Source organism: Bos mutus, chromosome 16 (assembly GCF_027580195.1).
Source record: "Bos mutus isolate GX-2022 chromosome 16, NWIPB_WYAK_1.1, whole genome shotgun sequence".
NCBI lineage: Eukaryota > Metazoa > Chordata > Mammalia > Artiodactyla > Bovidae > Bos > Bos mutus.
Window position 1 is genome coordinate 27,936,565 of NC_091632.1, and position 12,708 is coordinate 27,949,272.

Sequence of the window (12,708 nt, forward strand, 5' to 3'; positions counted from 1 at the left end):
GCGACTTTCACATGCTAAATGCCAGTAATATCCTGCAGTCATTGTGTCATTCAATGACGATTGCCCTAAATTTTCCCTAAATGCCCTCTATTGTTGACACCATTGACAACAACTGGGTTAATTCCTAGTGTTGGATTTAGTCTCAAATGATTATGTCAATTTATTCTCCTGACTTTCTGTAGTCCTTGAAAGCCAAAGGCACGTCTGCAGTAAAATCCTCAGTAGTTAGGTTATTGGTTGGTATGATTGGTTATACATGGAGACTGTACATTCCATGAGAGCAAGGGCCCAGTTCACTCTGTACCTAGTACATACCTAGTATCCACATGAGGCTGGGCTTTATAAGTCTTGCTGGAAGGAGTAAATAATTTGGGAGTTGGACATCTGGGTTAACATAGAGATATATGCTATTGAAAAGAAATAGTTTTGGTAGTTTCAAGTATATGCGACATCCAAATGCTAGGGTGCGTGTGCATGCTTAGCTGCTTAGTGTTTGAACCCTTGTCTCTTAGTCTCCTGCATTGGCAAGTGAGTTCTTTACTACAAGCTCCACCTTGGAAGCCCACTCACTAGAGACACTGGTGAAAAGAAAGTGTTAGTCGCTCAATCGTGTCTAACTCTTTGCAACCCATGGACTATAGCCCGCCAGGCTCCTCCGTCCATGGGATTTTCCAGGTAAGAATACTGGACTGGGTTGCCATTTCCTTTTCCAGGCGATTGTCCCAACCCAGGGATTGAGTCTCCCACATTGCATGCAGATTCTTTACTGTCTGAGCCACCAGGGAAGGTAGTTAAGTCTTATTCAAAAATACCATGGTTGTTTCTGGTTGAATGAGTGACATGGTAATGATTGAAACCATCTGGGACCTGTCAAAAACCCAGAACCTTCAAGTCATTTTGAGGGGAAGGGAGCATGATGAGAACCCACTATGAGCTGTGGCTTTGGCCTAAAAGGTTTGCTTCATCTTCATGGTGTCTATGAAGCCACTATTAACAATCCTGTTTTTGAAAATGATAAAATTAGACTCAACAAGGCAAATAATCACCCAAAGGCAAACAGCTGACTCAACAGTAGAACAGAGTTTGAACCCAGAACTGTCTGATTCCGGAGGCTTTGTCTTTCCAAGAAATCATACTCCCCCTGTTTCTTCAGTGAGACAAAGCTACTGCTGCTGCTAAGTCACTTCAGTCGTGTCTGACTCTGTGTGACCCCATAGACGGCAGCCCACCAGGCTCCCCCATCCCTGGGATTCTCCAGGCAAGAACACTGGAGTGGGTTGCCATTTCCTTCTCCAATGCATGAAAGTGAAAAGTGAAAGTGAAGTCGCTCAGTCATGTCCGACTCTTAGCGACCCCATGGACTGCAGCCTACCAGGCTCCTCCATCCATGGGATTTTCCAGGCAAGAGTACTGGAGTGGGGTGCCATTGCCTTCTCCGGAGACAAAGCTAAGGCTCTGTTAAATCTATACCTGTTGCTAAGTCACTGAAGGGCCATAAATTCTGGCTATGATATTATTATAATTTTTTTCTCTACGGAGTTCCAATTGTCATGTCTATTAAATTCCACTTTTCTGGTGGGTCAGTGATTTTTGGATTGATACTGTTCTTAATTGAGTGCCAGCATTCTGTGTCTTGTGAACTCACATTAGTGGGATTCTTGAGAACCCGGACTAGGTCCCCTCTGTCTTTGGGTCTCCAGAACCTTGGCATGGTACTAGGCACAGAGTGGACATTCGGGGAATGTTTGTTGATTGACTTTAATTGTGTGCTGTTTCTCCTTTCAGGCCTTGGCCTTACACAATATTTCAGCGAGGCTTTGACCTGGTTTTGGGAGAACAGCCTTCTGATAAAATATTCAGGTAAGTGGTTGCCTAGGGATGTGCTTACATAGGGATGTGCAAGCCCCACATCCCACTGAACTTTCTTTCCTAGTGGTAATTTATAAAATGGGAAACACATGTAGTCATTCTACCCTTCCAGTAAGAGGAACCCTTGCCCCCTTCATCCAGTGAGAGCGTGGAGTGCGTGGAGGATGAATGGATCCTGTTGAGGTCCTGGCTTCCTTCCTTGCCTGCTCTGGAACCCCCACTCTTGGAACCCCCTGATTCCACACTTGTTAAACAGAGCTGCGTTGCATGCCAGGCTCTATTGTTGTGAAGAATACATGAGATAATGCGGGGAAAGCCCCCAGCAAGGGAACTGGCAAAGAACAAGCAATTAATGTTAGTTTTTGCCTCTCCATTTTGCATCTAATTTGCACCTTCCACATAAAGCCTTAAGTTGTTTAGAACAAACCCCTCCCACCTCTGCCTCTGTCCTTTCTCAGCCATACTTCATTATTATTTTCTTTAATCTACCACCTTCCTCGTCGAATTGGATGTTTCCAGTCTCTCCCAAATTTCTACCTACATACCTGGGAATGGTACGTATTAGACAAGTCAGCAGGCAGAGGAAGAATTTGGGTGCCAGCCATGAACTATGGGATTTTCATAGAGTCTAATTCCCACCAGACCTTAGCTGGAACACAAGTCTATCTCCAGGCTAAGACTGTATCTTCCATTTATTCTGTCAGTCTATTTTTCACTCAATGTGCATCTGCTGAGTATCCAGTAAGTGCCAGAGATTGTGCTTGTGCTGCCCGTGCGGACATGAGTGCACCTCCCTTCGTGAACAAGTCCTCTGGGAGAGGCATAAATAGTCCTGCCCAAGTGTCTGATGTCAGAGGAGCAATAGCTACTGCATGGCATGTTAGAGGAATGACATGCAAAGAGAAAACTTGCTTCCTGTTCACTGCGGTCAGAGGGTGTGTACAGAGTCTTGCCTATTCCCTGCCCCAGCCCCCACTATCAGCCAGTCCCAGCCTTGATGCTAATCTTTCTCCTGTATTTGCCTCCTCGAGCTGGCTCCTCTGCCTCAGCTTCTCCTGCTCCTTCTCTCTGTCTGGGATAGACTGGGCTTGGCCACTGCCACGCTCTCCTAAAGCAACTTTCTAGCTGGGAGTCCAGATTCACAGAACCGCTTTCTCCCAGAGCCTTCCCTGCCCTTTTCTCTTCCGAGTGTCTCTCCTGGGACAGGCTGGGTTATATTAATGGCCTTGGCCGCAGGCGGCTTTTGAGGATTTGTTCTACAAGAGATGTCAGCTGTATTCCTTAGACTATGACTCAAGCATTTAAACTTTCCAACAATGATTTATTATCGGGCTGACTCTTTTTTTCCTCCCATTTTCCTACCACTTGTCTGTTGGGACCTTCGAAAGGTGATAAAGATAAGGCAGATGGGGAGTCTGGTGGGGGTTGATTAACATGGATAAGTTCCCACTCCCCTAAAAGTCAGAAAAACTAGGGCCTCCATGAAATTGCTGTTAGAGAAGAACCTGCACAAAAATCGTGTTTCTATCCCCACAAGCACCATCTGTTCAAATTTGTTAGGTACCAACTGGATGTGATACCCACTTACGACAGAAGGAGTCAGTTGTGTGGTTTGACCCATGCGGTCAACTATCTCAGAAGTCGGTGGGTTAATCCATAAGTGATTAATCATTTTGATCCTTAACAAGACAGTAACTAGGCTCTCAGATGAGAACATTGGGTCATGATCTCCTTATTTCAGATACTTAGAATTTTAATCAGAACCTTCTGTGATCTGAGTAAACCAACTACCAGTGGCCACTCTGGAAAATTCTGTGATCTGGTCAGTGACTACAATTTCTTGCTGCTGCTACTGCTGCTGCTGCTAAGTCGCTTCAGTCGTGTCCGACCCTGTGCAACCCCATGGACGGCAGCCCATCAGGCTCCCCTGTCCCTGGGATTATCCAGGCAAGAACACTGGAGTGGGTTGCCATTTCCTTCTCCAATGCATGAAAGTGAAAAGTGAAAGTGAAGTCGCTCAGTCGTGTCCGACTCTTCACGACCTCATGGACTGCAGCCTACCAGGCTCCTCCATCCATGGGATTTTCCAGGCAAGAGTACTGGAGTTGGGTGCCATCATCTCCTCTGACAATTTCTTAAAGGAGCTAAATAACTATTTACTTGGTACTCTGTTCACTTATGATATAGAATTTTGACACATAAACTGCATATGTGATATAGAGTCTCGGTGGGACCAGGGCATGAGTGTTTTGTAAAAACACCACGGTAATTCCAATCTGTACCTGGGATTGAGAAACACTGGCCTGGAGCTTCTCCAATCCATTGCATCAATTCACAATGACTTTCCACCTCCAAATTTGTATATATACTGACTTTACTATGTATTTGTCAATTATTTATTTCATGGTTATTTCTAATTTGTGTATTTGCTTCTCCAATGAAATGGTTGTCGTCCTGAAGGGAGGGGAGTACCTGTTATGGTTTTAAATATTTACTATCTGGCACACCATTTTGAACAAGCATGTGTGCACTCAGTCACTCAGTTGTGTCCAATTCTTTTCGACTCTATGGACTGTAGCCTGCCAGGCTGCTCTGTCCATGGAATTTTCCAGGCAAGAATACTGGGGTGGGTTGCCATTTCCTACTCCAGGGGATCTTCCCAAGCCAGGAATAGAAACCACATTTCTTGTATCTCTGTATTGGCAGGTGGATTCTTCACCACTGAATCACCTGGGAAGCCCTTTGAACATATAGGTGGTGGTTGAGTCACTAAGTCATGTCTGACTCTTGTGACCCCATGGACTGTAGCCTACCAAGCTCCTCTGTCCATGGGATTCTCCAGTCAAAAATATTGGAGTGGGTTGCCATTTCCTTTTCTAGGGGATCTTCCTGACCCAGGATTCAAACCCAGATCTTCTGCAATGCAGGCAGATTCTTTACCAACTGAGCTACAAGGGAAGCCCTTTGAGCAAGTAGGTTTTCAGTAAATATCTGTAGATGATCATTTCAAGTATTTCCTAATTAGATTGAGAAAAGGCCTTGAAACCTAACCTTGGTAATCTGTAATCCCAAAGAATGCCTTAGAAGGGGTCCAAGCTAGACTCACAGGGTCCAGGGGAGCCCTGAACCTCCAGGATGCGTCTCCTCAGCCAACCTTCCTGGTGCTGAAGATGGTCTTTCTGTGGTAGCTAGGATCCCTCTATTCCACTAGATCCTCTGGTGGCAGGGGTGAGTACAGACCAAATTTTTCTCTTGAAGACTGTCCTCCCAAGTCTGTACTTGCATTCCTTGGAATAAGACCTCCTTCTGGAATGGCCTGCTCTAGGAAAGGGTGGAGACGCCAGGCTAAGAGCGACTTTTCAGTTTTCCCACATTCTGTTTCATGCCAAGCCACAGCGAGAGCACAGGCTTATTCCGTCCAGTGCTTTCTGGCAAACATTTGCTTCTGGACAGAAATTTCAAGTGCCAGTTCAACAGGGCCATGTGCAGGGCTCAATCCACAGCTGAGCCATCAACTGTGCTGGTCACCACCAACTGTCATGCGAGAAGACCCAACCTGGGAAAGCATTCCAGATGTTCACCCAACTTCTGTTTGGTGGCTTTTTGAAGTCCTTCCTGCCAAATCCACATGGATGAGGGACAGATGAGATTTTAGAAAGCAGCTTTTCTCTGACAGTTTGTTCTATATTTGGATTTTGGAGTCACTCAGTAGATTTTGCAGATAAAAGAAAACTTCAGAATTTCATAGGCATGAGCCAACATGGGCTGGAAAGCGGCTGTGAGCAACACTTGAGAATCAGGCTATTGCCCATCTTTCCCACTTAAGGAGAGGTGACCTTGGGAGGTTGCTAAACTTCTTAAAACATTAGTCGACGCCTTGGTAGAATGGGAGAAAATGACTAATCTCAGAGGGCAGCGGTGAGGATAAATCACACAGTCCTACAGAGCACCTGCTTTAGAAAGTTCTCAATAAACGTTGGTCTCTCCCCACACCTGACTTTGCTTCACCTACAGGACTTCTTCACCTTGACCCTACCAGAGAGTGGAGGTTTTCTTATTAACTTGGTAGAGTGTCATGTTTCAGAAGCTGCTGTGCATTCAGGAAGATCTTTATCCTATCAAATCCAGATCCATCTCAACCATTAAATGTATTCAAACAGAGCGATTAACCCATATCCTATTTTAAATGAACAAGAATTTCCACCACCGCCTCTATCTTTAAATTGGGAAATTGGGATTATATCCGCTAGCAGCCTGTTCAAACTAAAGAACATAACTAAATCTCCTGTTGATCAGTCAGTAAATATTCATGGAGTGACCTTCCTGGGTCAGAAATTATGTTTGGCAGTGGGGAATACAAAGATGACAAAGAACTGTCCTCTGCCATCCAAGAGAGAATGTTTGTATGAATGGTGATGGACATGTGAAAAGGTGGGTATAGATCAGCATCTCAGGGTGATAAAGTGCCATGTGCAGAAGAGAGTCCCTTACTCAGCCTAAGAGTGTGAAGGCCCTGGAGAGCTTTCAGGAAGAGGTGGGGCCTTAACTGAGTCTTAAAATGAGTCTGGCAAAGGAGAGGAAAGAAAATTCAGAAAGGAGGATTAAGAGCAAAGGCAAAGAGATGAGAAAATCAGGACAACTTTAGGAGCCATAGTCCAATTGCATTGTAGGAACAGAAAGTTTGAAGCGATTTTGGTGACAGAAGCCACTGGAGACTGACATCTTTGGAGATGTGGACTGAGTTCTGTGGTTTAAAGTAAAGGGTTAATCGCTGAGTCATGTCAGGCTCTTTATGACCCCACCAGGCTCCTTTGTGCATGGAATTCTCCAGGCAAGAATACTAGAGTGGGTTGCCATGCCCTCCTCCAGGGGATCTTCCAACCCGGGACTGAACCCAGGTCTCCTGCACACACGCATACACCCACCAAATGCCCTCCCCAAGCATGTGTGTGTGTGTATAGGAGGGGTGTGTGTGTGTGTGTGTGTGTGTGAAGGAGCTGGCATACTTTCACCAGGCACAATTTCACAGAAGAGTGGGGTGGTGGGTCTCTTCTTCTGTCCCCTAGTAATGGGCTTCCCTCATCTGGTGCAGACAGCTCCCTCACAGACATCACCCCCCCATTGCCTCTGGTTCCCATGGGTAGGGAGAACTGAGTGCCTCCTTCAGAGCAAAAGCATCTCTGCTATTTCAGTGCTGCCTAATGCAGAGGTGCCCCCACAGGTCAGAGAAGTAGGGCCCTGAGAGTCAGGCTGGGAATCAGGGAGAAACCTCCCCAATCCTGCCCCAAACCCACGTGCTCAGTGGTTTTGCCCCCCACCCACCCTGGGCCCCTGCTTTCTCTTCTTTCAGCTCCTCTACTACCCAGGTCTGTCCTTCAGGGAGTGGATGAAAAAGCATGGGGCTTAGTTACTAAGTAACTCATGAGCCTTGGGCCGTGGGGATTCTCTGTGGCCCACATCCTAAGCAGGGCTACATGTCTCGTAAAAGATCTCACGTCATCAGTCTGCTTTCCTAGCATCTCAGGCAACCTGGAGCGGCAGAGGTTGGCGGGGGCGGTGGTGGAGAGAGGAGCGTGTGGGTTAGGGGAGAGAAAGGAGTGGGACCTGCAGTGGTGCTCAGCGACCAGCATGCTAATGGAGCCGGTGCTGGTTCTGTTTAATTGTACACATCCTTCCATTGTTCCACCCTCCACATTAAGTGGGAAGGGGACGCCAGACTGCCACAGCCTCCTGATATCCCACCCACACTGGCTTTTATCCCAGGGACTATTTTTGACTGTGAACACAGAGCATTTGAATGCCTTTGGAATCAAATGAATGAATAAATAAACAAATACTCTCTCATGGTTTCCTTAAGCTCTCCCGTGAAATGCTGATTGATTCCTTTATTCCTTTTAGCCCTTGTTATAGGAAAAAAAAAAAATCTTCCTTGCCTCCAGAGGGTTAGCACCATTAGCTAGGGGTGTGGGTAGAGAGAGAGAGCAGAGAATACATCTAGGCTTGCCTTGTTCATCTTCTTCTCTCCCCCTGGGAGGCTCCTGGCTTCAATTGTTTCTGCTCCCATCTCACAGAAGCCAGAAAAAGGGAGTTTGCTTCTTTCCTTTCCTTGGTAGGGTTCCTCTAGGCACAGAGAGAAAGCATCGCTACCAGTGTGGGTGTGCAATTTGAGGGATGGGAATGGTGGGAGGCCGGTGTGTCTTTTCAATTAAAATGCTTCCAGTTATATCTGACTTAAGATCAGGGAGAAGACAATGGCACCCCACTCCAGTACTCTTGCCTGGAGAGTCCCATGGATGGAGGAGCCTGGTGGGCTACAGTCCATGGGGTCGCTAAGAGTCAGACACGGCTGAGCGACTTCACTTTCCCTTTTCACTTTCATGCACTGGAGAAGGAAATGGCAACCCACTCCAGTGTTCTTGCCTGGAGAATCCCAGGGACGGGGGAGGCTGGTGGGCTGCCGTCTATGGGGTCGCACAGAGTCGGATACGACTGAAGCGACTTAGCAGCAGCAGCAGCAAGATCATGGAAGCCAGCTTCAAATCTGAAGGAAACTGGAACTCGATGTCTTATGGTTTGAAGAAGAGACACTTTTAGCAGCTGGCGAGTGGATAACATGTTGAGCTCTCCAATGGTCTGGATGCGTGAGCAGGGGTCAGCCTCTCTGCCTCCATCAGACTCAATTATCTCATCCATAAAATGGGAATACGCTCTCCTTTTTGGAGAGGACTACAAGGGTTGAGAAGGAAGCAGCTGGAGTTAGGGTGCCAGGTCCTCCGGTGGTGTTTATCCCCCAGCCCTAACCAGGTGGTGTTGGGTGTCCCTGCAGATTCACCTACACGCTTGGGGAGGGCATGTGGCTGCCGCTCAGCAAAAGCTTTGTGATTCCACCTGCTGAACTGGCCATCAACCCATCAGCAAAGTGTAAGACAGACATGACAGTGATGGAAGATGCTGTGGAGGTCCGGTGAGTCCAGCCTCGGGGCCCGAGGCACGCACTGAGTTTGGGAGGCTGGGTGAGAAACTACCCGAAGGTTCCGAGCGCTGGGAGAGGAATCAAGCTGGAAGGAGAAGCTGGCAGGCTGCCTTCCGCTTCCCCAGATGCAGTGCCAAGGTCTACTCTATCTGGGTCAATATTGCACACCGCAAGGCTGATGCACCGAGAGAGGACATAAAATGAGAGTTTGTAAGCACTTCCTACGGCCCCTCAGGACTGACAGGCAATAAAATGTTAATTTCTTTGCCTGAGTTTAGACCTCCTTCTTTGACCAGGTGTTACTGCCTTGGCTTATTTCCCAGAGATGGAGAACGTCTATAATTTGTTAGTTCAAGGCTCCAAGACTGGTTGATCTTTAGTATTTGTAAGAGAGAGTGAGACGTGATCTGGTCGGCCAGACAGGAAAGTGGGATGTGAAGCTACCTGTTGCACCTGGCGTCCCCTGACCTCCTCCCACCTCCTGCCACTTCTTCCCACAGAGAGGAGCTGATGACCTCGTCCTCCTTCGACAGCCTGGAGGTCCTCTTAGACTCGTTTGGACCAGTCCGTGATTGCAGCAAGGACAATGGGGGCTGCAGTAAGAACTTCCGTTGCATCTCAGATCGCAAACTGGATTCGACCGGCTGTGTGGTACGTCTGCCCTGTTGAGCTTGTAATTTCAGAAAGTGGGGCCACAGGATAAGACACAATGAAGATAGAGGTGGAAACATATTGTGAGTAAAACAGAGGGTCGAGAGTGATTCCTCCCTAGCTTTAACTACTGTCTAGTCTATGTTATGAATTTTCTTTTGACAGAGCTAAGGAGCTAATTAGAGGTATTTATGCAGAGCTAATCTAGAGGTATTTATGCAGCACCTACTGTGTGCAACTATCCAAGGAAAATGTCATGAACTGTGTAGCATGGTTCTTTCTTTCTTAATAGTCTTGCACTCTAGTTGATGAGTGATATCCTCAAACAATTTGAGAACTAATTAACTGCTCAATGGTAAAATATTGACTCCAATAGGAAATAGACTGCATTTACTACAATAGGAAATTCTAGAAGATGCCTACCTTTGTTTAGAGTCAAATTACATTGACTGTAATAGGAAATTTTAGAAGATACCTAAGTCCAAAATGATAAAAGAAGTAAGTTATGCCAGGAATGGCAGAGAAACAATAAAAATACATCCCCTTTGAAACTATGGCAATGAACTCTTGCTTCACCAAAGATGGTTTCCTACTTTATTGGTTCTAGTCCATGGGGTCGCAAAGAGTCAGACACGACTGAGTGACTTTCACTTTCACTTCATGGGCTTTGACGATGTATAAGCTGTGTGATGCTATGACATACAAAGACTGTTTGGGCTGGAGTGAACTAAGCTCCATGCCATGCCATGGATGTGAAAACTGGTGGACCTGTGTAGGTGAATGGAGGCAGGAGCAGGTGGGCAAGCCTGCTGGTGCCTTTATATTGATCATTTTCTTGCCCATCAACACTATCAGTTTTCAGCCTTCCCTTCTCTTAAGGATGGAATGATGCAGTCCTCACAGAGAGGAAAGGGAATGGGGCAGAGAAGAGAGACAGGAATGCTGTACACAAAGTTGGCATGAAGGAGTGGAAGAGGTGATTAATTGAGACACATTGTTATGCAGTGTTTCCAGGCAGAGCTGGGAGCTTCCAGCTCTAGGGAGGATATAAGCTTCATCTTGCTTCCCAGTCTGGCAGCTGTGCTCTTGTAAAGAGACCCAGAGCAGGGGCAAGCTGGGAGGATGCTGGGCCAATTCCATCCTTCATACCCCCCACTTCCTTGTCTCTGAGCACCTGCTCTGTGCAGGGAGCTGTTCTCCATCAAAGATGTATATGTACTGGGTGCAGAGCCCTGAGACCTCCCCAGTCTTCATAGATTGAGCAGCAGTTGACAGGAGCCTGATTCTCCTGAGAAAGACAGAAAATGAAGAAAAAGGAAAGAGAAAGACCAGAGGGGCAGGGAGGTGGAGGACCTGGCCAGTCCATCAAAAAGAAGAGAAGGCAGAGAAGACTACCAGGAAACAAAGAAAAGTGCTCTTTAGGTCATGTCTCCCAGAAGCAGTCAGTAGTAAGTGGATGTCCCAGGTGTTCCCCAGCTTCCTATTCCACCCTCAGTTGTCTTAAGCAATGAACTTCCCAACTGGCCCCCTCGGGAGACGGTCTCACTGTCTAATGGAGTTCCCAGCCGGGACAGCTGTTGTTGTTTTTTGTTCTTTAGCTATTCAACCTGCATTTCCTCCAGATTTTAACCTTTCCATCCTTGGTGCTCTCTCGGGTGGGTCTTTCTAAGTACTGAAACCCTGCGTGTGCACCTATGTATACATCCCTCCCCTCAAGTGAGCCTGAGCGTGCCCACGCATACACACACGTGCACATGGACCTATTCCCCATCTCTTCCCGCTCCTCTGCCCCTTCTCGGAGCCCCCCAGGGTTTGCCTGTCAGCTGCCTTCTGTTGGTGATCCTAGGCCCTTCCACTTGGCATACTGCCGTGCTGATGTATTTTTGTACCTTTGACTCTGTGATCTGTGAGACAGAACTCACAGGAATAGTTACGATGAATATGCATTTGCTGTAGGGCTGCTGCATTTACAAATCAGAGCCACTGAGAAGTTGCCCAATTACACCGGAGCTTGGCATTAGCGTAAGACTTTGAAGTCAGTGGCCCACGTGGCTCTTGGAGGGAGGAGGGGGCCAGGCCCATTCAAGTGACTGCTTCTCATTGGCCATGAAGCCCAGGATCCCTGAGGCAGGAAGGCTGGGACTTGAAAGGTGACCACATCATAATCCCGTGACCCTACTGAGGACACTGAGCCTGATCTGACTCCACCGAGCAGCAGCACCGTCCTAAAGCCTCGTCATCTTAGCACGGCGGCCCTATGTCATCAGGAGGTGGGCCGGGGACAAGGGCATCAGCTGTAGCACCTGCAGTTTGGGGGGAGAATCGGCTGCCTTCCTCCTCTCCATCCACAGCAACCCTGGCATTCAGTTCTCTAGGCGCTGAACTGAAAGGCTTCCCCAGAAAGGCTTATGCTTATGAAAGGAGAGGAGGCACTCAGAGCTGGCCCTGACGGGATCTGGAAAGGGGACAGAGATGTGGGAAGAGACCATATTCAACCACAAATTTTCATGACTGAATTCAAGCCAGACAGGTGGGGTGGTCCACATTGGCTGCTCAACCTTCCTTCTTTCTAGGAAGGCAGGGCACGTCTCTCTGCTACGCATGGACTCCCACAGGGTTAATTGCTACTCAGTTAATTGCCCTGTTGTTTATATAGTCTCTGGGGACAGGAAACAAATGCCCGTGAAAGGCTCAGCCCTGTATCAGCCTCAGTCCACTCTGTTCCAAAACAAACCACACTCCATGGCAGGATTGCTAAACCCAGGAATGGTTCCCAGAGCAGAGATCCACCCTTTACCACCCCGGACAATGGGTCTTACTGCTTCCCATTGTCCCTATTGTGCCATGGTGGGTGGGAGCAGTGGTTACCACCTGGATAGCACAAAGGTTCGGTGCTCTGTTTGGTGGAGCCCCAGGCCGTCCTGCAGAGTCCCTGAGTTAGTGGCCTATGGCTGCTATGACAAATTACCCCAGGTTTGATGGCCTAAAACAATAGCCGTTTTCTTATCTTGGTAGGTGAGAATCCAGTTCTGTGTCACTGGGCTAACACCGGGGTGTGAGCAGGGCTGCGTTCCTTTCTGGAGGCTCCATTCCTGGCCTTGTCCCACTTCCAAAGGTTGCCAGCATTTGGGGACTCATGGTCCCCTTCCACCATCTTTAAATCAGCTTTGTTGCATTTTCCGGACCATTCTTCTGTAGCACCTCTTCTCTTCTGC

At 47.6% G+C, this 12,708-nt stretch overlaps 1 protein-coding gene across 1 annotated transcript in view; it reads left to right on the plus strand.

The window, feature by feature from the left end:
• The window catches only part of ASTN1 (astrotactin 1), a 358,930-nt gene that overhangs the window by 233,643 nt on the left and 112,579 nt on the right, over positions 1–12,708 (plus strand). The window contains exons 9-11 of the mRNA XM_005905522.3: positions 1,786–1,860; positions 8,696–8,833; positions 9,343–9,493. Of these exons, the coding sequence (XP_005905584.2) occupies positions 1,786–1,860; positions 8,696–8,833; positions 9,343–9,493 (364 nt within the window). The remainder of the gene's footprint in view (positions 1–1,785; positions 1,861–8,695; positions 8,834–9,342; positions 9,494–12,708) is intronic.